Consider the following 23,780-nt stretch of genomic DNA (forward strand, 5'->3'; position numbering starts at 1 on the left):
CCAAGTTTGCTCTCTTATTTACAGCCATAACAACCTGTCTCTCTCTTGTCCCTCTTTGAGCACTAAATACACTCCTAAATTAAAAAGTGAACAGAGAGCTGGAGCCCCGATACGAACACAATTAGACGGGGGACAAACCCACCTGCAGCCCCGTCGGGGGGGGCGATTTTCATGGGGTACGGCGGGACATGGGCGGTGTCGGGGCCCCCGTCTTTGCAGGGGCAGGTGAAGGGGATCCGCTCCTGGTTGCAGGCGAACTTGATGAACTTGCAGAGCTCCTCCTGCGTGAAGAGCTCCAGCGCGCTCCAGAAGAACTCGATGTGCTGATCCGTCTCCATCAAGCCCACCTGGTACATGGTGTGCGCCTGCGGGAGAACAGAGCAAGATGTCCATGGACGCGTCCCCCCGGCACTGAACCCCACTCTTAATGCTCTAAGGGGACAGAAGGGGGTGGTGATGACACCTCCCTGCCCAGGTTCTCCCACCATTTCAAAATCACTTGGAAATTCAGCTATAGCAGGTGTTAATGTACACGGGTTTGTATCGTTTTGGCCCATCAGATTCTGTAACAGGCTCGTCGCGATGTGTTTCCCCTGTAGCACAGGCAGCATTCATTGCTATTTTATCTAATCTGCAGGTCTGGGGCAGTTCAGCATTGCTGCTGTTTGAAGAAAGCACAAACCAATGCTAATACCCACGGTTGAGGATACTCTGCAACTTCTGACACAAGTTCTGTTCCTGGTGTATTTCTTATGGTAACAAAACCCAAGTTTTTAGGACCAGAAGTTGTTTGTTACAGATTAATTTTAGGTTTTCAGAAATCATTTGCACTTCAAAATAAGGGCAATGGCTCTTCAAGTCCTTAGCTCAAGTGGCAAGTATTGAGTCAAGCTCAATAAAATGGAGATACATTTAAAATTTGATGTTAAAAAGTAAATTAATTAGTCCCCTCGGAACAAGCCTCATTCCTATTATTTCCTGAATCCAGTAAAAACTTAAAAAACCTCATTGGGAACAAAACAAGGTGTCCAAGTACAGGCCAGGGATCCACCAGGACCATCCTGGCTGTATCTTAAGTGGGAGATTCTCACCAACACCTTTCCAGGGGGAGCGTCCCCTCCTCTACATGTCACACAGGTGCGTTTTAAGAAGATTCTTCACACCTTTTCCCTAGTTTTTCTCACCTTGAGGAACTCCAGGTTGATGTAGGGAAGCCCACACGTCCTCAGCTCCATCTCCAGAGGCGTCAGCGTGGTGAGGAGCTGCAGGGGGATGATGGAGCCCAGGCCTGCACGCACGGCCGTCATGCACTCCGGTGTCTGCAGCTCGCGCATCCTCAGGCTCTGGATCGCTGCTGCGTACACGTCCTTGTTCTCCCACCTGGAGGGCAGAGATTTGGGAAAAGAAAGGAGAGTGAATACAAACGCCTCACCCCGCCCCAGCCCACTCCATACAGGAGGGTTTTATGGGGAGATTCCGCTTTGAATAACCAGGAGTGAACATTAAGCTATTTGCATTCTAGTGCTTCCCAACCTAATTCCACTTCCCTCAGCTTCTTCTCTTGCCCATTTCTCACAAGCCTCAGAACTGGGTGTTTACTTGAGCTGTGCTCCTCACTCTCCCTTTTGCACAGAACAAATGGCACCACCAGAGATTCCAAGTTCCTGCCAGCACATGTAAAGCTTTCCCACATCATTCCAGCCTTCAGCGTGTTACAAAAGCATCTCTGGAGAGCTTGGTGCTTGGAAAAGTATTCCAGAGACGCTTCTTTAGCACGCAACCCTGTGCAACATCCTGCCAAGACAGCTGCTACTCACGCCACGGGGATGTGCCTGCCCCTGGGACAAAGCTCCACTTCCTCCCCCGTCATGGTCAGGTAGGTGAATTTGCAGCACGGCTTGTTGGGACAGTCGGGGCTCTCTGTTGCCAGGTGCTGAGAGGCAATTTCTGCGCACAGAGCTTCCAATTCTGTCTCATCGTTTATCTGTCGCGAAACACAAGAACAGCATCCGATGAGCAGCGTGTCGTGGTGTTATTCTTGTAACTCATTTGAGGCATCACCGCAACGTACAAAAGCGCGTTATATCATCTGGAGACACCACGGGCAGCACAAGTCGGTAATTGCTTTGGCAGGTTCTTCTCTGGTTTGGCACTGCCCAGTTCCAGTAAACACTTCAGAAGCCTCAGTTCTGCTGTTCCTGGCAGCGGAGCAGACTGAGCAGCTTTTCTGAGCCACCAGGATGTAAAATCCTGCACTCGAGATGAGTCAAAACACTCCAGAACCCAGCAGTGAGGCCAACCACCAGTACGCAGGACAGGCAGCTGCTAGAACAAGGTGCTTGTGGGGGAACCAAAAAAACAGAAGGAAAAGAAAAAAGAAGTTATTTACATTTTCAAATTTTTTGATGTAGTTGTAGGTGAGGATGTCGGCTTCCTGCAGATCAACGTCGGGATCCAGGGGCTCTCCCACCAGGGTCTTCCAGAAGGACGGCAGGAGGTCGAGTGGCAGAGGAACATCTGCTCGGATGGCGATGCCCAGGAGCTGCCCGAAGAAATGGAACAACTGCTCCTCCGCGTAGGTTATGGGGCTGGGTGTCAAAATGTACTTGCCCTTCAGAAACAGACAAATGAAAAAAATAGAGCACACGCAAAGCCGTATTTAATACCTGGTGCACAACCTGGGGGTCCCCAAGTTAACAGGATTGTGAAAATCCTGATTTGAACACAACAAATACTGTTCAGTTGGCTACAAAAGGTTTTGCTCAAGTGCGTCATGGAGCCTGTATATATTATACAGTGATATATCATGTTATCTTGTTACTTAACAATCAAAAGCAATGCCATTCAGAGGGTTTCCTTGACTGCCCCACTTTTACAAGCTCTGTTAATAAGCATTTACAAGACTTTCCTGTATCTGTGTTCTCAGTTTGACATCGAAGTCTTTCAGTTGTGGGATGCTTCTGAAATACAGTCTGGACATGCAAAGCCAGGTTTGCTACACAGCTGCTCTTATGCTGAGGGAAATGAGCAGTTTTCCAGCCTTGTGGATACTCCTAGGAAGGAACTATACCTAAAATACTGCAAATTCTTTGGGCCACAAACTTTCTCTTATTTCTATCTATCTATCTATCTACTGCACAAAGTAGGAGGACACTAAAAATGCATTAAATAGCAGGGAGGGAGCATCTTGTTCTACAATCAATGGGACTGACTTTCCTGCTGACATCCCTTGACTTGTTTGGGATGGACAACTGAACCAGATCCACTCCCAGTGAACTTTGACCAGGAGTCCTAATTCTGCTGTATTTTGCAGTTTTGACTCCTCGACTGCTTCTTCAAGTGCGTGCGGTGCCACCTGAAGTGCAACCCGGAGCTCTCTCAGGCACGTGAGACCTTTCTGGTGAATGTGCTAACCCTGAACTGACCGTGTCCCACTCCTGTTCAAACACGAGCGTTCAAAAAGAGAACAGCGACTTTATTCCCCGCACTGAGACACCGCACCTTGTTCTTATTCACGGCAGAGCTGGGGCACAGCAGGAGGAGGGAGAGCGAGGAGCTCTGTAACTCTTTACAGACTTGCCAAAGGAAGTGACGGAAAGATCCACCTGAAAGAGAGGGGCAAAATAACAAAATGCTCTCTGAGGCTTGTTACCACTTCCCTTTTAACCCAGAACTTCTCCTTGAAATCCTGTTTTGAGCCTTAGATTGCACCCTTCACCTCTGTGACTGCACAGCCACGTGGCTCAACAGGACTGGGGGAGATGCAGCCGTGGCAGCAACTCCACATTTAAATAGTTTAACTACATGCAAAAAATATTCATTGAGTTCCTTCCTGCTGCACTCCTAAGCGCTGCTTTGGCTTCCAGCGCTCTGCGTGCAGGCCTGGCACGAACACCTGTCACACCAGTTGGCCTGCAAACGGGATTCATTACTCAATTAGATGAATGGTGCTGTCTTCACAACGCAGAGCATCACCACAGTTAAATGCAGCGAGGCAACGCATCGGAAATTGTTACAGTTGAGAAGGCATCGTAATCTTATTATTGTTGAACACCTTCTGCTGAAAAGCAGCACCCGTGTCACAAGGAGCCCATCTCTGTGCTGGTCAGGTGAAGTTACGTGTCTGCTCCCTCACATGAGGTTCATTCTTATAACCAGTCACATGAAAATAATTAAAGCGATTACAAGAAATATTGCATGTCTCGCCACGCAAATGAGGAAGATGCAATTTTAATACTACTTACTGCAAAAATTAAGGGTAGTTTTTAAAGCAACGAAACGCTTTTTGTACTCGCCACCTCTTCAGTTTGGCCGGGAGGAGCCGCAGTTTGTGCTCCTGACATCAGGTTGAAAACTGTTCTCAAAACCACCTTGCTTGGGCACGAGCATTTTTAGTTGTTAACGCTCAAGTATTCCTTGCCAGTGACATTTGATAATGTATCCTGTACCAGTACTTAGGGCATCTTTATTGACCATGCAGACAACAAAGACCACAGCAGCATTACCCAGCTCATTACCAACAAGCAAGTACGTAAAAAAAAAAAAATATATATAAAAATAAAATCTTAGTTCTCAGCACAGTCTGGGTCCCCCATGGCTGAGCATCCAAACAACCTAAAGAGACATTCTTACTAAATGCTTCAAAACCAGATTGCTAACTAAAGAAAGTGAATAAAGTAATAAAGTCGCACGCCCAGGCACTGATGCTTCCTGCTGTATTAACTAAAATATGAAAATTAACCACCTGGCTTGCTTAATTAATTGAAGCTTCACTCTGTTCCATCTGCAGGACTACAAACACCTAACGCTGCTCCTTAAGGTTGTACAGGAGCCACATCCTGCTGAAAACCTGGATTGCATCCAGAGCGAGTTCTTGGGACTGCACCCCATGTCATGCACGCTGGGGACCCCCCGAGCCTACTCACTTGTCCCGTGAACCTCCTCCCCCGTGAAGCGGATGTTGAAGGCGTACGTGGGGTCCCCCCCGCTGGCCAGCTTGACGCAGAGCTGCGAGGACGGCACGCAGGCCAGCTGCCTGGCTGCCTGGCAGAAATACGAGTTTTCGGAAGAGCGGATCTCCCCTGCGTAAAAACAAAAGAAAAAAAACCCCATGTTCAGAGTATTTTGCGTTAACATGTGTCTGAGCTTGGTTAAACCAGACCTGACCGGTTGCAATTTGGAAAGAGGTCAGTGTTTCCCGTACCTCCGACTATTTCCAAGGGATCCAGGGTGATTTCTGGGGCCGCGTGGTCAGCAGTTCTTTGGACAGTGGCGTTCAGCACTCTGTTCATTACAGTCACCTTTGTGTCGTAAAAGATTAGGCCTAAAGAAAGAAACATGTATTTCTGCATAGTTAATCTACCCTTTTACAATCCTATTTTTTGAAATTCTCTAATGGTCAACAGTGGAATAATAATTTCATCTCCATCAGGTAGAAGATATGGTAAATCCACCCCTTCAATTTATTTATTGATTTTAAAGTATTTGTTACTAATGTTTACTGGAAGAAGCCTGTTGGGTTAGAACACCAATGAACACTCTTTCAATGTTATATAAACAGACCCTAGCAGCTCCACCAGAATCTCTGTAAATCACAAACGCTTTGCCAAGTAGCTGTCAGCAATCCGAGATGTTTTGACAGTAATTCTAGAGGCAAGAAAATACGATAAAAACAGGCGACACATTGCACCATAAATACAGGCTCTATTAAGACAAAACCTCTGAACATTTCTCACTTCCCCATGCGGAGTTTACAAGTTGATTTTTTTTCTTAACCGGGCAAATACAAAACCCTACTTACACACAGCCCTCGGGTGACTTTGGTATCTTCTTCAGAAGGAAACAAGTTTGGGAAATGTAGTGACCTAAATCTGCGTTTTGTTTGGTGTCTAATGGAGCTCTGTAAAACTATTTTAAATGCTGATGCACGGTAAGTATTTTCTTGATCTCTGTAATTTTACAACTTCAATGACAACAGGGATGCCAACATGGCTCCAGACTTTTCCCAATCTGCTACTTATTGACTAACAAAGAATTTTGATCTATGGATACCCCCTGGAAGATGAAGGCACATTCGAAGGCCACCCATGGACAGAAGACAACTCCCTCTGTGGCCAAGAAAAGTGTTCGGTGTCTAGTAACTACTTGCAAGAATAATTCCACCACTTTAAAAAAGTGAAGCAATAAAAGAAAACACTCCCACACTGAGATGTGCTGGTGAGTTAATGCTGTTTTTTGGCTGTCACCTCAGACCATGTGCAGCTTATTGGGCTGAGAACGAAGCCAATACACCTTATTAGCACATCAGACACCCTGACTATTTCACCTTCCCTCTCCTCTCCACATTCTCATTTCCGTTATGTGGATACACACACTGAAACCTTCTGCAAAATATACGAAGAAATGCAACGTTGCGCATTGTGCAGCCTTTCAGAGAACAAACCCACCTTTGCCCTCCTGCAGCAAGGCGGCGATGCTGTGAGCATACATCTCGCTCTGCCGCAGCTCCACCAGCGGTAAGAAGAACGTCTCCAACGTCGTATTGAGAGACTGAAGCAGCGCAAACCGCAGGCGCAGACTTTCAACGGGAACATCTGAGGCGGGAAACATCCAGTCAGAGAGGTGCAGTGATCCCCACCTACTGCAAAGTCCATCTGCCCAGCAGCTTCAGTCCAGGAGCCACAGAAGCTTCCTCCTAAAGCTGCCCCCTCCTCATCCCTGTGCACCAACACAGGGGCTTGAGATGCATGAACAGCTGCGATCTGAGATCTTCCTTCCCAGCTCTCCAGACTCTGGGTGTCTGAGTCCCATGTCTTTCATCATCGCTGGATTTGCATTATCTGGAGACCCTCTTACAGAAACTCAGTGCTTAGAACAGGATTTGGGTGACTCAGGTCTGTCTAGGCCCAGAACTGCAATCTGACCTTCCTGTGATGCTCCCTGCGAGCCAGACTCACGGCTCTGTCCCCGCCCCAGCCTGAGCCAGGAGAATCCCAGAACCCCTTCCACAGAACCTGGCCCAAGGCAGCGCTGCACCCGAGCACAGCCCGGAGAGAGAAAACCTGGGCCTGTTGGTCCCCTCTGCCCACACAGACTCCAACCTGCAACCTCCAGGGAACGTCCCAACCACCTGGGTGACAGCCCAGGAGCACCGCCCAGCTCTCCCGTTGCAGAAACCATCCATACGTACTCAACAGACAGGAAATTCTGGGATCTGCTGCATCAGCTGCATCCAAATAAACTTCATGGGGATGGAGCCGCGCTGGGGTAATTGCAAGGTGGCGACAGAGCCGGTTAATGTACTGAACAAGGGCCACATCCATTTCCAGGGTCCATTTCCGGGACGCTTTTTGAGCGTGTCTTGCATCAATGCAGGCGCATCTGAAAGGTAAAAGGTGTTGGACCTGCTGCATCCTACACCAGGGAGCTGCTTCTACTGCTCCCCCCTTTTCTTAAGCAGAGTTGTTTCACTACAAAAATCCCAGTTTGAGAACATGAACTGGTTTATTGCCTACCTTGCCTCACTGTTCTAAAATAATAAGAAAAAGGAACAACCTATTAAACTTACTGCAGTAGGTACAGGAGAAGGGGACGTGGCAATTCGCTTGTGGCTTGACACAAGGAGATAAGGAGGATTTATTTAAGGGACTTCCTTCTTGTACAATATTAACAAGGAAGTTACTGTTCCCTCTTGCACATTAGTGCTGCCCCAGTGAGAACGCTGCCAGTTTAAACAAATATCCAGTGCCCAGAACAGAAAGCTGTTGTGGAAGGAAACCAGAGACAGCAGATGGATCTACAGTTCTCATCGAGCCAATTTATTATACAGTTTGGAAGCTATAAAGGACAGTATGGCATATGATTTTGTTAGCTGTGTTCTGTACAAGAAAGTCAGGAACCTGCGTTTTGACAGTATATTGACTCTTTTAAAGCACATTTTAAGAAAATAACCATAATTTTTCTCTACAGGCCTTGCAGCCACAAATAGAAGTTTATGTGTTATTAACACACTGGTTAAAGCTCCTTGGAATAGGAACACTCGGGATCAAGTTGTTTCAAGTGAGCACAATTGATCAGAATCACGTTTACAAGAAGGTTTGCGAAATTTACCTTTCAAAATGCAGGTCGTATCCACAGGACAGAATCGCTCTCCACACACTCCGGATATCCTGTTTAGATCGGTCGACCACAAATCTGTGAAATCCATCCAGTGTCAAATACTTCTCCTCAGGAACTGTCAGCAAAGATACAACCATCAAATAGTTAATGACTATGACGTGGACACAGGAGAAGAGCTGGTGCAGGAGGCTCTGCCCTCCCCACCAGGGCTCATTCCTTGAGCAGTTCTAAACATCCAAAGCTTCACTTTCCTCCAGTTTTCCTCCTGTAACTTAATAATTTTCCTATAAAAGTTGAGAAACCACCCAGTTCAACCCCATGACATCCTAATCCCACACTGCACAAGAAAAGCCTCAAAACTCCACCTCTTAGGCAGTTCTGTGCAGAATGTGTTCACGTGGCCTACAGGCACCATTGTGTGACTTGCACAAACATGGTTTGCTCTCACTTGCACTGATGAGTCCAGATTTACAGGTATACAAATAAAAGCAGCATTTAAAGTCACTACTTAAAAAACCCCTAAAGTTAGTAAATCCAAAGACAACCCAAATCTATTGTTATATCATGTAAGCATTTCAATATAAAACCCAGATTTTCTTTCTATGATGTAATACTACAACAAAATTCTACACAGCTCCTACCTTCCTGTTTCTTTGTGGGAGACTTTTCAGGGTCTTTCTCTTCAGGTTTACTCTTCTCAGGAGACTTGGGCTTTACAGTAGGTTTCTTCTCACTTAAGGCTGTTCGGCTAAGGGACAAAGTGAATGTTAGGATGAAAAGTTTTCTTTCGTCTGTTCAAGAAACCAAGACATTCCTCGATAATCTCAAAGTCACATCTTCCTGTTCCAATCAGTACATGGAAATAGAGGGTGAGGGAATAAAAATAGATTCCTAAAGAGAAATCAAATGTTTCACAACTGTCAAAAGGCTGAAGACACTAACCTGACACTATTGAGCATGGACTTTTCCTTTGTAGGTTGTTTAGTAACAGGGCGCTTGGTGCTCACAACCTTCACTGGATGCTGCTCCTTGCCCGCCTTGTTGTACTTGCTCTTGTCAAATTTGGGCTTGGGCACACCGTATTTCCTTAAAATCTTCCAGCACAGAAAGTGAATAATTACCCAATGCCTTCAAGTTACACAAAAAGATGCTGAAAACAATTTTCAAAGCACTACCTGAGTGAGCTGGTCCTCTAGCACCTTCTTTGGAGGGCGGACGTTTGTGAAGAACACATGGAGAAGGTTTCCAGGAGTCTGGGAATTTATCTGCTCTTTACTGAGATAGATATCAGCCACCTTAATGGGCTTGGCTGGAGTCAGGCTCAGCATCTGCTCAGAATGGACGCAGCTTTTAAATATTTCTGTGAGGACCTCCCGAGCACCTGGGACCAATTTCTCACCTAATTTAAAAAAGAATGCAATATGGTACAATGTGCCATGACAACTGTTTAGAATTTGAAACATGAAAACACATTCTGTATTCAGCTAAAACGTTGTATCACATGCAACTTGCTCCAAGAGAGAAAAGTCACTCAGAAAAACTCTACCAGCAGCCTCGACCTTTCTGCACTCTGGTGCCCCTTTTATGACGAAGAATTGAACGCCTTCTCCTGTTCTGGTCATGTACTGTAATTATTATTTGAGTGACTATAATGGTAATGAAAAAAACCAGATTTATTATGCCAGAATAAAAATTCTGTTGTGTGGGTACAGATCAACACCCACCAATTGAACTAGTAGTCGACTGAACTCCCTCCAAGTATTATCCTCCCATTCCCTGATTCAGAATTCTGGTCTATTTCAGCTATACCAGGGTCCGTACATCTTGCTTTGTTGTTTAATTTTATATATATTTTTTAACTGTTTGATTAGCTGTGAGCACAGCTGAACAATGTTCAGATCGCAGATAGCTGCTTGTCAGCTGATGAGAGGGAGGAAACTTGCTTTGAAATTACTCCCGGGCTCCCCCTTGTTGTCACCCATCAATTATTGAGTCCAGTGAGGAGAAACTGTCCTCTGTATGTCCCCCAAAAATGCACAATGTAAGATGTTTGCCAATATAAAACCCACATACCTTTTATTGACTTATCATTAAAATAATCTTCTAGTGCTGGGCTCCCTTGTGTATCAAATAAACTCTGATTTACAGTAGAAACAGTTAAAATCTCTTCAGTTGACATTTCCATCAGTTCATCTTCACCATCCAGACTTGACAAACCAATGAGGTCACTACTATTAAATAGACTGGCTCGGATTTTCTCTATTTTAGCTCTTGACCTTATCTGTACAAATAATGAAATCAGTTAAGAGAAATTCTGACAAGACAAATCAGCTTCTATTTGCATTAAATTTGGGTCTTAAGCTTTCTCCTCTCCCTATGTGGATAATCACTATTGCATCTCTTTATCATTCTTCTGCATCAATAAGTTGATACCAGAATTCAGGTTCAGCCTTGAAAAAATCCTTTCAAAGAACATCTGGCCACTGCAATCACCATGTTGCAGGTTAATCAGGCTCAGCTCTCAACCAGTCACTCAGTCCCACAGAAGAACCTTTACAGAAGGAAACACATGGCATGCTTTTTCCTGAACAGTCAGATCATGGTGTTACACACAAGCCACACAAAGTACAGTATTTCTCTAAGCCAGAGGTTAAAAAAGAGTTACAAGACTCAAATTTCATTCTGTCAGAAAAAAATGACCCAAAAGACACCTTCTCCTGATTGAAGGCTCTTACCTCCACTACAGCAAAACCTTTGATCGGCCGTGACAGCAGCGGCTGGTTGTCCAGAGATGTGACTGTGTACATGGATCCGACATCAGACACAGACGCCGTTTCCGCGTTATCGAGTGGTTCCCCGAGGCTGCCGAGGCTGCCAAGGCTCCCGGTGCTGCAGTGGGACAGATCCAAACTCTCCTGGCTGGACACAACATGCGGTTCTAGCAATCCTGGTGGGATTGCCAGTTCCAGCCCAGCCTGAAACTGGTCGACCGAGATATCGCTAACGGTCCGGGAGATGCCCTGCGAGCTGCAGAGCGAAGCCTGGCTGGTAGATGCTGAAGCGCTGACGCTCATGGCGGGTGTGACGCTGCTGGAGCTGCTGACATCCAAACTGTCCGCGCTACTGGAAACTGTTGGCTTTTCCAGCTCAGTTCTGCATTCTCCCCCTTCCGCTTTGTCCTTGGTTTTTTTGGGATCCTCTTCCTGCAGAGGGATGTAGATCTCGTCTTTGAAGACTCCGCCGTGTGCGTTACACGCTTTTCTGATGGCACTTCTGACTGTGCTCTCCTCCAAGTGCGTGGGTATGCCAGAAATGACAAGCAAGCGGCTGTGAGCTGTGGGACCTACGAGCGCCTGACACGCGTCCGCAACAGCATCGTTGGTCACCCCCAGCCCTTGGGGATCCTTTTTAGTTAAGTGCCTGAGGATTATAAGCAGAGTCAGTGCCCTGTGAAACCACAACATATCCTCAGGCTTGCTGCCTCCAATGCTGAGGATGGCGGCATCTGTTTCGGCTGCTCTGGACGAAGAACGTTTACCTGAAGACGACGTCTTTTCCCGCTTCATTTTGACCTTTTTCCTCTTCGACAGCAAGCTTGGACTCTGTGGTGTCTGTCCTGGAGAAGATGAAGATGAGGAGGAAGAATCACTGAGGTTTGGGGCACTTGTTGAAGATATCACATTAGCTGTCACGCTCATATTGATGGGTAAGGTCACTTCTGCTACAGCAAGGCAGATTTCCATCAGAGCATGGAAATACGTCGAAAACCTTCCTTGGTCAGCCACCCCGACACCAGAACCACCACAGGCACTTCCAGACACCCAGTTTTGTGTTTCTTCATCATACAATTTGTGAAGTTCTGACTGCAGGGCCATCAGCATCGCCAGGCAGGGATTGAGCTGCAGGGCAATCGAAGACGACAATCCTGCGGGATTCTTTTTCTGCTCCAGATTGTGGATTTTGCGAAGCAGCTCAGCCAAGAGATGAAAGATTAATTCTTTCACACACGCTGCCATGTCAGTTGTCCAGAGAAAGTTCCCTGTGTGTGGAAGGCAAGACACAGCAGTCAGCAATATTTCAGTTAGCAGCTTTATTGCATGAGTTAGAACAGTAACATTAAAAAAAGCACAAGAAAAGGTCATTTCACCAGCTGTGTGCCAGCAGTAAGATAAACAGGAAGGGTAGCCCAAGAAGTGCATATCAGAGAATTTCTGGAGTTCAAAGAAAATGTCAATGTAATGGAAGAGCTCAGAAATGCCTTGTGTATGAATTCTTTTTTCTAAACTCTCCATGTGAGCCAGCACATTATTGGTGTTCATTTCTAAGTAAATACTGCACTCTCACCTAAAAACTCCACTACTTGCAAGAGGACTGAAGCAGGAATAGTGTCCAGTTCATCTTCTGATTTTCCATCCCCATCTTCCAACTTCCAAGTGAGGAGCTGCTCTGTGAACGCCATTGCCAGGGGGAATTCAAGGGGAAGAGAATGCAAGACCAGCACAGCTCCAGGGGGAGGCGACACTCCTAAGCAAAAAGGTCAAAGAAAATACTTATCATGATTCTCGGCATTTGTAAAGTAAAAGTACGGAATTACCTTTTAGCATTTTTTAGGGCTAAGTGAGAATTTGCTCTTTTAAGTACCTTGTAATAAACAAATGGGAACGTTTATCTAGAACAACAGGTTGATATATCTATAATCGTAAAAGTACAGATAACATTTTGTTTACATGACATGTGAAATGGAACTATTGAAATCTAAATGCATATAGGACTTACACAAAACCATTTCTTTGTAGCATATGTGTCTGATCAGTATTGAGAAAAACAGATACTGAAGTTCAGCAGAAGAACCTGAGGACGCCCAGAGGAAAGTTTAAAGTTTACTGCAGCTCAGTCACCTTCGCTGCTCTGCATAAATCACAGCCTCTGCCTTAGGCTGGAAGGGTAAAAAGAATATTGATTGCCCCTGTTTGAGAAGCTGGGATGACTTAGGTATTAATATATTACTCTGTATATTAAAGGGGCTCTACAATCACCTACAAAAGGAAAAAAACCATCTCCATCTGAAACACAGCATCTCAAAGAGCAATAGCACCAACTTGAACACTGCAGATCTATTCAAAAACATTGCTCTGTGAACTCCCGGAAGACAGAAAAAATCCGCCAAATTGTGACATATTTAACAGAACTAACAACATCAGAGTCAGATAGCTTCCAACATTCATAAACCCATGTTTTCTTGGCTAAGAATGATTGCATATTTCTGCTAGGACACATTTCTTAATCCCTTGTACAATAAGACTGCAATAACCAACGGTAGGACTGGTGACAATATAGGAGGCTCCTACAGAGGCAACAATAACACTTGTCTCCCTTCAGAGAATACAGTTTAAAAGGTTCTTGATTTTTTACCTAGTTTGATGTGGACCTTGTCCGTGGGGGTGATGACTGAAGGGTACTGGTTGGTGGTTGGGGGCGGCGTTAGGCCCGTGTTGGTGGGCGAGGCGTCCCGCGGGTAGCACACCGCTTCAATCAGGTTTAACTGACCGTTCCTTTTCACTTTATGCCCGAGCCCGTAGACAAGCACTCGAGCCCAAGGAGCTTTATACAGGGATGAACTAAGAGAAGAGCGAGAACAGCTTGGTTAGACTGTAACTACCCACTGAACATCCCAACCCAATCACAGAAATATGAGACACGCTGCAATATTCATCCCACCACCCGGAAAATTAATCCCTGAGGAGAGAAAAATTTTTAAAAAAATTAGAAGCTACACAGTCTGGGCCAACAGATGCTCAGCAGCAAATCTTTAATCTTTGCCACTCTTGGTCCCTCAATTACTTACTCTTTGCGGAATCCAGACTGGCTTTCCTTACAGGACACAATTACAAATGCAGCCCCAGGAAAATTAACATCCATGTTGACTTTGGATTCTGAAATGGGGAATTCTTCTGCAGGAAACTGTTCCGGTGCCGTCTGCAACACAGCATTTCATAATGAAAGACCTCAAGCAACAGCAGCAAAACATCTCCCTCTTCTTTTTTCAAATAAAATATTGCATTGTTAATAATGGCACAGTGCGAGGCCACTTCATTTTAATATGATCCAGAGTATCGTTATTTATTGTTTGTGTTTTCAGTGTGCCCACTGCGATGACAATAGGAATATAATCCATCCCGGGAAACGATTCAGTGTTATGGACAGTATTAGGGAAGTCAGTATCACACAAAGCTCATTAGAAAGAAGACAGGACTTAACGTTGATCCCAAAACACTGCTAAATATTTCACCTGTAAAAAGGAGCAGATCTGTTTAGTGAGGTCTAACAGACTCTCCTCTCCCTGGTGCAGCGTCCGAGTGATGGCGACCGTCAGCCACTCCCTGATGGCCTGCGAGTTGCCCTGGTAGAACAGGTCTGTGGCGGCGCAGTTCTGGGAGCGGACGCAGTGCTGCAGGGACTGGGCCAGAAGAATGGAACTGGAACTGATTGTGCCATCTGTACGAACAAGACAAATCGGGAGGTCAACATGTTTATGCAGCCCGTGAAACAGACAGTGGAAAGGGAAGTTTGAAACACTTGGAAGACTACAAGCCTCTACTTTCCCTCCTGAGTGAGTGCAAACCTCTTCCCAGAGGTCAGCAGCAGGAAGGATCCTCCCAAGCCCAAACTCGCAGCCCTGACACAGGCGGTTGCAGACGGGGTGGCCTCTAAATGCCAGCTGTGATCGTCACCTGCCTGGAGCCAGCCCTCCAGGGTGTCAGGCACGCCAAGCTGTACTGTCACAGTTGCCTCGCTTTGTCGCACCTATGGAGGCGGCATGGTGCAATGTACTGCCTAAGAACCAGGAGGAGAGGGGACTGTAAGTGCTCTCTTCCCCGGTCATTCTAGATGAGGTGAAAGCGGCTTTAGTTGTTCTCAAGCTTCCCCCAGAGAGGAACAAGACAACTTTTGAGTGGCCCTGAGTGGGTCCCAGCCCCGACATCTCACGGCTGTCACTGGAGCTAATGGGAGAAGTCAAAGAAAGACACAGTGCAGCACACAAAGGAGTGAGCAATTCACCAAAACACCGGGCTGGAAACTGTATGTAGTAGCAGACTTGAATTAGACATATTTTAAGGAGGAAAAACGAAACAAAAGCTTGTAAAATTATTCTCGAAGCCATGCAAAGTAGTGCTGTACTCTGCAAGAGGATCTTTTCCAATGCGGCATCTGTTAGAGGAAGCCAAGTTTCAAAGTAAGTGGAGGAGGGAACAGGACTCTTTCCAATGGTGAATAATTACTTTCAATTATTAATAGCCTATATTTAGCACTTCCGACTTCCTCCTTATGCTCCAGCCACGTTACACACATTTCTTTGCATGCAGAATAGCTTTGTCATGATAATTGTCTTCGATAACACTCACTTGAATTAGCCAAAGATTCTTTTCCATGATTCAGCACATACATTCTCTAATCAGATCTGTGATTCCAGTAGGAAAAGGACAAACCACTTTGTGAAATGAAGAAGAGTTGAATTCCGAAAACTGAGACCCAACTGGCATTTAGTTTTATTACCCTGGATTCAATCTATAAAACACTCTCAATTCCTCACAAGCATCCCACATGGATACTCCCTCCCCGCAATAAATGGAAGAGCATCAATGACAAACAGACAGGACCACCCTGAACAGATCTTTAGAATGGACTCCAAACTCTCTTGAACATTTTTAATTAGATCATTAGCAACAATTTCAGTTTAGTACCCTACCACTAAGGTCAGGAGTCCATTGAGACAGTTTTACAAATACCATCATTATTAACTAATTAATCAATAAGTGCCAAATTAATTAATTTTTTTTTGTCCCCAAAAAACTATTGTACCAAACCAAAGCTGTGACAAAAATCAGTGTTTACCAGGAAGAGGTGGTGCGAGAAGTTGGTTGGAGAGCAACTGCAGGTGCTCCAGAGTGATATCGCGGATAGCAGGAATATGGAACAGCCGAGTAAACATATGTGGAGATTTAGGGGCAAAAATATTGAGCAGAGCCATGCGGCAGTATAGCTTGGCCAGAGCAGCTTCGCTTCGCAAAAGCTCTCTAGAAAACACAAACATCAAAACATAAAATTGCTTCACCACACGTAAAATAAGCCATATCCAGCAACCTGCCTGTGAATCTGAACATATACACCTGATTTATTCTTATTTAAAAGGTTCAAGTAGACCCAAATCTTTCTTATTCACTAAAGACAGCACTTGGCCCACCTAATTCTGGCACCAAATTATGGCGTCTGAATTAGCAGCCAACTCTCCGCAAATTCTAGGTAGCAACTGCCTGACAGTGCAAGAAACCTGAGCTTCAAGGAAGGTACCTGCTAGACCAGCAGGTATAAACACATTTCTACATGACTAAAATCCTTCCAACAAGATAACTGTAACCTATTTCCTTTATTAAAAAAATCAAAACCCCATTATCCACTGAAACATGAAGAATTAACGAATCTTTGTCAGCTTTAAATCAATAACTACAATAAGATTTGAAAGTTTACTACTATTCAAATGAAGGTTGCAGTAAATAATTGTACTACAGGAAACATTATAGATCAAGTCAGATAATGCAAATGCCTTCTAGCTGCCTTTATTTTTTTTACCTATGGATTTGGATGTTGGTGTTATCCAGGGTAACCAATCCATTTGTCGCAGTCCTCCTATAACCCGCGGGTGGCCGTTCTAACATGTCGATAGGGTACCAGTACCTGACCAGAACTCCTTCGCTTCTGAGATACGTCTCTACTTGTACCAACTCGTTCACCTGGAACACCAAAACCAACACAGTCAAACACAGGAACGCTGATATTTTTTTCTTTCAAAAAGAGAAGCAAACCAGCAGTTCAGGACACTTCATCACATTTACTCACAGAGGTGAGATGCTGATACATTAAAATCCCTCCCAACATGTCTTTACTCACCGAATCAACATCCAGAACGACACCGTGAAGACCAAACGTCTTCAGCATCCCACGAATCGCAAACTTGGGTAAAGCTGTTCCAACAGCGCTGCTGGTGACGTTGTTACTGTCAGGAGAGCGAGTCACCACTGTGAGACCTGCACAGAAATGAAAAATACAACTCTTAAGATACAGCATTTTCCTCACATTAACAAATTATTACGATTTACACAGCAGATTCCAAATACCAGAGCCCCTTCACTTTCATTTTTCCCTCAAGATACTTTTAGCTGACCTCACCTTTTCGCACTTTATCGATTGTAAATTTGTTTGCTTCATCTTTGATATCCTCGATAGTAGGAAGGTAGAGGTCTCTTGGGATGCCACCATTTTCCTCGTAGAGGAATTCCACGGTTTGTCGTGCTATATCAACCATTCCTGGTAGACAGAAGCGACTGCTAGTTATTTTCTCCAGTCCCTTGAAATAAGTCCTGATTCTCATTAACATCATATGCAGACAATCTATCTAATTACTTAAACATTCAGTCAGGCTGACAGGGAGTGGAGCTCTCCTGAGAGACACTTGTGCGCTTCTCAAATGGGCTCAGAATTATTACTTTGCTCTTACTGGGACATTCCCACAAACAGGTTGTTTTGTCAGAACTACATTCATTTACAAGTCCCCCCTTAATAAAATGTCCTGCAAAAGTTTTGCATTTATATGGCCACAGACAGAAAATGCACATAGAGAATTTCTATTCCAAAGAGTTTCTATCTATTCCAAAGTTTCTATCCCAAACTATTATTCCAAAGTATTTCTGCAGACACAACAACACAACAAATTCTGCCACTCTTCTGAAACTATTTTCCGTATTTAAATAGTCCGACATAGGTAACAGTGTTAAAGAAAAATCATGATCCCAAACCAAGTCCCAAGTACTTGACAAAAACAGCAAGTGATATTTTTCTTTAATTTAAAGTTTCCATCCCTGTATACGGTAACACGTAAGACACACAGGTGTTATCTTCACACGTATTGCACATTAAATAAAACAACATGCACTGAAATAAACATAGCCATACCTAATTGTAAAGCTCCTTTAATCTGATCCAACCCAGACTTCCTCTCAGCCTCATTACGGAATCTTCTTCTAATTGTAGGGAAAACTTTAGTTTCCCAGGCCTTAACCAACAGGGCATAATGATCCTCCTACAAAGACAGAACACCAAGAAGAAAGAACACTTAACAACAGCTGTATTTTCCTTCAGAAAGCAGAGAAAACTCTTGCATGGTGAAACTTAAAAGTCTGAATGACAAGATCTGTATTTACAGTACAAGTTATAGCAGGCAGAGTTTGCCATGTTCCTCACCCGGGGAATATCATCATCATCATCGTCATCACTTTCATCATCTGCAATAGGAGGGGGATGAGGATCGGGGCCTGATGTGATAAAATTCTCGTAGCTTAGCTCCATTTTATAGTGGCAAGATGTGTCACTGTCATATTCTGCCGAACACACATAAAAATAACGAGATCATAATGCACTGGAAGGTACACAAAAACATTCCATGATGTTTTTGAGATATATTGCAATCAGCCTGTGGAAACGTAATACATTTCGGCACAGTGTAACCAACTGGCTGATTCAATCAGCCATAACATCTTTGTGTATTCAAAGCCCTAACGAGATAATTTCTCATTGTAGTCGCATTGAGAATAATTTGTGCATCCATATAAAGGACAGTCAAAGTAAGTTTTTTTCAATTGCCTCGTCTAAAAATCAAATAAGCACCCATTTGACAATGCTTGTCGTACTGCAGTACCCAAGGACTGCAGCCAGGGTTAAATCCTATTTAATTGATTGTAATTTCTCCTAAAGGAGATTTAAAACAAAAAAATTAATCATCACTTTACGTTGTTGAGCCGTAGCAACAGCAGCAATTCTACAAGGAGGCCCGTGGGTCCCGGGATCAGAAGCTATGCTGGTGCCAGCATCGTTATCGCTGTCAGAAGCCATGGCAAAAGGCAACGCTTCAAAGTTGGCGCTTATTTCTTCAGCCAGGTCGATGCAGAGATCGGCGGCGTTCCTGTGAGCCTGTCCTTCCGCATAGGCAAACTGCCGAGATCCAAAGTTAGCGCGGACTTTGGTGTTCTGAAAGAAGATGCACATCAAAGCACTGAGCTGATCACATCTCCACGCCATGTGCTTTTTCCAGCATCACCAGCTATAAAACTGGATGCAGCAGGGAAAGTATTAAGCTTCTAAACACGAAGTTCGAACTTTCCTTTTTTTCTAGCTTCAAGAGACAGCATACTGAGCTGGGATACCTTGAAGCAGGGTCACTGCTGGGAAGGAACACTAATGGAAGGGTAGCTGGCACAGAATAATGCCATCCTATCCAGCCAGCTGCACATTAGTGTCCTTATGGGCAGGAAAAGTTCAAAATAATGACAAAATATGCATGCACCTGGGAAGGGCAACTACCATTCTACTTTTTTATAGAGAGGTAAGCAGGTTCAACACTTCTATATAATATTTTTAATATTTCTGAAATAATACATCTCAAGCAACATATTTCTGTTAAAAACTTGCCTTTTTCTGGATGTGGACAACTGGCCACATTCCACCAGAGACATCTTCTAAATACGGCCCAAGTCGCTGCCCACAATATGTAAAATAAACTCTGCCTTTAGCTGGCTGCCCTGGAGGGGGTGGAGTTCCTTCTGTTCTTTCCCAGCCAATTCCTGCTACATCACCTGTAGAAAAACATAATCGCCCCAAGAAGAATATGGATTTAATCTGTTTTCTTGTCCACTGTTTCCCTTACATTTAGGGGGACTTTCTGATTTGCCAGATAAGCAAGTTAGCTGTACTCTTACATACCAGGAGAAAGAGTCACGTCCAGTCTAACGCTCTTCCACTGCAGCAGGCTGGAGCCGTTGTAATGTACCGCTCGCCCGTTGCTACAAAGAAACACAAGGAGAAAATTAAAGACCGCACTGAAACAAAGTGGGAATGCTACCAGCTGAAGTCTAGGAAGCTGTGATGCTGACAAAAGGCAACTCAACTCTCCTTATTTTGATAAGGGGATAATCTAGTTCATCATTTTAACATTTACATTAAAACATACATGTTGCCTACTACATGCTCATGATACTCCTCCCTAGGGAGCACACAAATGTACTGAGCAAGAATGTGATGTTTGATGTACATCCCCAACATACTTGTGAAAAAGGCAGGTGCCCACTGGGTTTGTCCAAGCACCATCCCGTTTCTCGGCTTCTGTAGCAAACCCAAATGAAACAATTGGTCCAGTGTCATCATCTGTATCTCCATAGGAAACTATCTCAATTTCCCAGTAGAATGATGGTGCCTAGAAATAAAGATAATTTAGAAATATTTACAGACTTTAGGTAAAACAGAAAGTTTTCTTTTCTTGCACTATTGAACATTAAACGATACAAACTGTTGTACAGTTGTTGGGTTCTTACCTGTACTGGAACTGGTGAAGTGGCGTAGATAAACGTGCCCCGAGGAAGTCCCCCACCTGCGCTAGGATCAGCTAGAAAGGTCACAGCCGTGAGGTGCGATGAGAACATGCACGCCCGCACAGGGGGAAACACTCTTGATGGGCTCCAAGTGATTTCTTTGGGCTGCAAACAGGAACAGAATATTTTATTCTACCAAGTGCAGTTGAAGACATCCACTGAAACCCAATGACACACTCTTTTATGAAGCGTGCATTTCACACAACACATGCAACTCCCATAACTTCAATCACAACAAATCACATCCCGTTACAGAAATTCACATCACATGAGATGTTTAAATAAGAATCCAAGAAGTGTGGCCCCAGCACCACGGGCAGGCTGTCTGTACTCAGTGTCTGGTTTCACCTGCAGCAGCCTCAGCTCTGTGTCTGTGCTCACCTGCCTTCTGTCTGCTTGGAGAGGAGGAGGAGGAGGTCGAGCACAATCACGATACAACATTCGTAACCTTTCACACTGCATTTCTACAACAAGGAGCCTCTCCCCTGCAACAAACCAAACCAAGTCATGAGGTTCCAGGCAAATCTAGTTACTTCAGTGCAACAACACTATCTTAATACGGGTAAATAGAAACAAATATAACATTTGCATTTTCAGAGATCTGAACAAATAGTCTCACCTAATTGACAAAATTAGAGATAAAATCTAATGTATACAAGCAATAATTTTCCTTATGTTTAATTTATATTTCGTTAGCAAAGGCATTAAGCCATTGTTATGCTAATTATGCAGCTATGACAGGATGTGCTGTACTGTGCTAAGCTTTCAAACTCTAAGCAGCTGGTGGACAAAACACTGAAAGGATTCTAAAAGCTGTTATGTCTCTGAAATGAATACGCAAGAATGCATTGAAGACCTACCAGGGCTGCACTCCTGCGCTACCAAATTCAGAACTTCTACAGCAGCTGGACACTGTTGAATGAATTCTTCACAGAATGAGCTGTCTTCTAACAGCTGAGCCATCACCAGGCATGCTCTTAATCGAAAAAAAATATGTTTAAAGCATTATAAAAGTGTACACTGAAGTCAAAGTTGTCTTTACACATATTGAATTCAAGATTATTGTAAAAGCCAGCATGCTGACTGATCTGCCCCTTTAGCTGCTCAGCTGTCCATTGGAACTTCCACAACGGCAGCTTTACCTGCTTCACAGTATTTACTTATATGAAGCATTTGCTCAAGGCATTGCCAGCGTTACAGGAGGCACTTTATTCTTCGGTGCTCATTTTAACAACATCCAGACACTGAATGCACTTAAGGAAGCAAACAAGATTTTCTGCATTGTCCCCTGCTTTTGTATGTCAGTAGCAATTGAGGAAGAAAACAAGAAGCTGGGCAGTTTTACCGAACATCTGTGTATGGTATGAAAACAGAGTGGGGTGCTGCACAAACACCAAGGGCTCACCTGGTTCTGATTTCAGCGAGAAGCCGGACCACTGCCATTACTGGGGTTGAGCCATCTCCTGTTGCAGGAAGTGAGGTGTGAATAGAGAGACTTCCCTCCTGAGGGAGCAACATGGACTGGACTGCCTGTACTACCTTCTCAGTAATGGACAGTTTATGAAGAGGCAATGCCTGATGGTGGGGGGGCACGGTAAAAAGTTAAATTCAAGTAGTTAGTTTCTAAGAAACGAGGGTGTTTTATTACCTGGAGTTAATTCTTATTTTGTACTAGCACAAAATCAGCACCAAACACCAATTAAAAAAAAACCCAAACAAACAGAAACTAAAAAAAATACAACAAAACACCACAGTATGCAACCGAATATCTTTAAGCACCAAAAGATGAATACCCTTGTTACTTAAATGAGAACTTACATATAAATATTGTTAAGATACATTTAAAAAAATGAGGCCAGTTTTACAAACAATCTTCAAAGATGAAAGAGACTTTTTACATGCTGCAGATTAATTGCCAATATGCTATGACAAAAAAATAAATATCATACTTAATATTGGATTATTAAAACTACCGTACCTCAGATCTTGGAACATAGAGCCTAGATAATGGGATAGTTAATGTGTCTGATGCTTGTGAAGTCTTTCTATTGTCTATACTGGTGGGTGGAAATTTGACCGTTGCTATACCTTCTTGTTCATTAATAGATGCCACAACTCCAATGCTTCCTGCTATTCCTTTACCTAAAACCTACAACCAAAGAAGGGCTGCGTAAGATTTGAGGCTTTACAGAAAGAAACACTGAGTGCTTAACACCACACACCACCTCAATACACAATCCTAGGAAACAGGCAAAACATTGTCAGAAGGACCATTTCTCATAAGTGTGAATGGCGCTGAATTACCTGAACTTCAGAACCTATTTTAATGGTCTCCTTAAAGCCACCCAGAGCACAGAGGGCAGCTACTGCCTGTCGAGCGATCCTTTGAAGCTTTGCAAGCTTCCTTCCGCTGCTACTCCCATTCTCTAAAATACTCTCCGCATATTTCCCAAGTTGTGGAATGTACATCAGAGCCCGAGACAGAACCTGAAGACAGAAGCGAAAATACCAGGGAATAACTTCAAAGCACAATTCAGACAAAACCCAGTGCCCCAAGCCTCCAGCCCACACACAGTCTCAGAAGAATTATTTTTGTTTCTGAAGAGAATTATATAATTCAGAATATTCTAAGTTCTTTGATGTGTGAATGCCACCATAGCTGGCTGAATAGCAAAGGTAGAATAACTACCCAGGGAAGGGAAAAGAACTCCCTAAACAAACAGCATTATTAACTACTGAAAAGAATGGCAGGTGAATTACAGAATGACAACATGTTCTCTAATACCGGATAATTTTTTATTACATATTCCACCCTAAGACATCAGGTAGATACCACCTACTGAAAGGGCTGCTTCTATGTGGTTACACATCCCTGTTAGCAGCAGTAAATCACAAAGGAGTCGCTTAGGAAATTGTTAATTAAGCTCTCTTAACTACTCAATACATGCTTGGTGTAGAATTTGATACTTAATCTTCTGTTTTCTTACCTTTTCAGCAGTTGTTGTCCATATCTGAGCTGCATTTGATTCTGGTGCCATCAATAAGCTGTGGAGCAAAGCGATGACTTCTGCTGCCATGCTGTTTGCAACGTGACCACTAATGAAGGGCCTCACGGGATCCGTCCTGCACAGAACAAGAACGCAATTTGCCCATTAATTTCAAACTGAGAGAAAGAAAAGAAGCTTT

The 23,780-nt window shown here is 44.0% G+C and overlaps 1 protein-coding gene across 5 annotated transcripts in view; it reads right to left on the reverse strand.

The window, feature by feature from the left end:
- Positions 1-23,780, reverse strand: part of HECTD4 (HECT domain E3 ubiquitin protein ligase 4) — a 68,597-nt gene that overhangs the window by 3,007 nt on the left and 41,810 nt on the right. For all 5 annotated transcript variants that reach the window (XR_011741665.1, XM_065851751.2, XM_065851749.2 and 2 more), the window contains exons 40-75: positions 23,582-23,717; positions 22,899-23,081; positions 22,573-22,743; positions 22,000-22,169; positions 21,455-21,570; positions 20,976-21,079; positions 20,538-20,699; positions 20,271-20,419; positions 19,930-20,009; positions 19,639-19,802; positions 18,960-19,197; positions 18,415-18,551; positions 18,127-18,253; positions 17,344-17,481; positions 17,065-17,201; positions 16,747-16,907; positions 16,012-16,193; positions 14,408-14,613; positions 13,964-14,094; positions 13,531-13,736; positions 12,463-12,642; positions 10,854-12,157; positions 10,192-10,399; positions 9,294-9,517; positions 9,061-9,212; positions 8,760-8,866; positions 8,110-8,233; positions 7,190-7,380; positions 6,447-6,593; positions 5,204-5,323; positions 4,926-5,081; positions 3,502-3,605; positions 2,390-2,611; positions 1,818-1,984; positions 1,185-1,380; positions 143-365 (exon numbers count right to left, since the gene is read on the reverse strand). Coding sequence is in view for 4 of the 5 variants with exons in the window: in XM_065851751.2 (XP_065707823.1) it covers positions 143-365; positions 1,185-1,380; positions 1,818-1,984; positions 2,390-2,611; positions 3,502-3,605; positions 4,926-5,081; positions 5,204-5,323; positions 6,447-6,593; positions 7,190-7,380; positions 8,110-8,233; positions 8,760-8,866; positions 9,061-9,212; positions 9,294-9,517; positions 10,192-10,399; positions 10,854-12,157; positions 12,463-12,642; positions 13,531-13,736; positions 13,964-14,094; positions 14,408-14,613; positions 16,012-16,193; positions 16,747-16,907; positions 17,065-17,201; positions 17,344-17,481; positions 18,127-18,253; positions 18,415-18,551; positions 18,960-19,197; positions 19,639-19,802; positions 19,930-20,009; positions 20,271-20,419; positions 20,538-20,699; positions 20,976-21,079; positions 21,455-21,570; positions 22,000-22,169; positions 22,573-22,743; positions 22,899-23,081; positions 23,582-23,717 (6,923 nt within the window). In the remaining variant the exon portion in view is untranslated. The remainder of the gene's footprint in view (positions 1-142; positions 366-1,184; positions 1,381-1,817; positions 1,985-2,389; positions 2,612-3,501; positions 3,606-4,925; positions 5,082-5,203; positions 5,324-6,446; positions 6,594-7,189; positions 7,381-8,109; positions 8,234-8,759; positions 8,867-9,060; positions 9,213-9,293; positions 9,518-10,191; positions 10,400-10,853; positions 12,158-12,462; positions 12,643-13,530; positions 13,737-13,963; positions 14,095-14,407; positions 14,614-16,011; positions 16,194-16,746; positions 16,908-17,064; positions 17,202-17,343; positions 17,482-18,126; positions 18,254-18,414; positions 18,552-18,959; positions 19,198-19,638; positions 19,803-19,929; positions 20,010-20,270; positions 20,420-20,537; positions 20,700-20,975; positions 21,080-21,454; positions 21,571-21,999; positions 22,170-22,572; positions 22,744-22,898; positions 23,082-23,581; positions 23,718-23,780) is intronic.

Source organism: Patagioenas fasciata, chromosome 17, assembly GCF_037038585.1.
Source record: "Patagioenas fasciata isolate bPatFas1 chromosome 17, bPatFas1.hap1, whole genome shotgun sequence".
NCBI classification, from domain to species: domain Eukaryota; kingdom Metazoa; phylum Chordata; class Aves; order Columbiformes; family Columbidae; genus Patagioenas; species Patagioenas fasciata.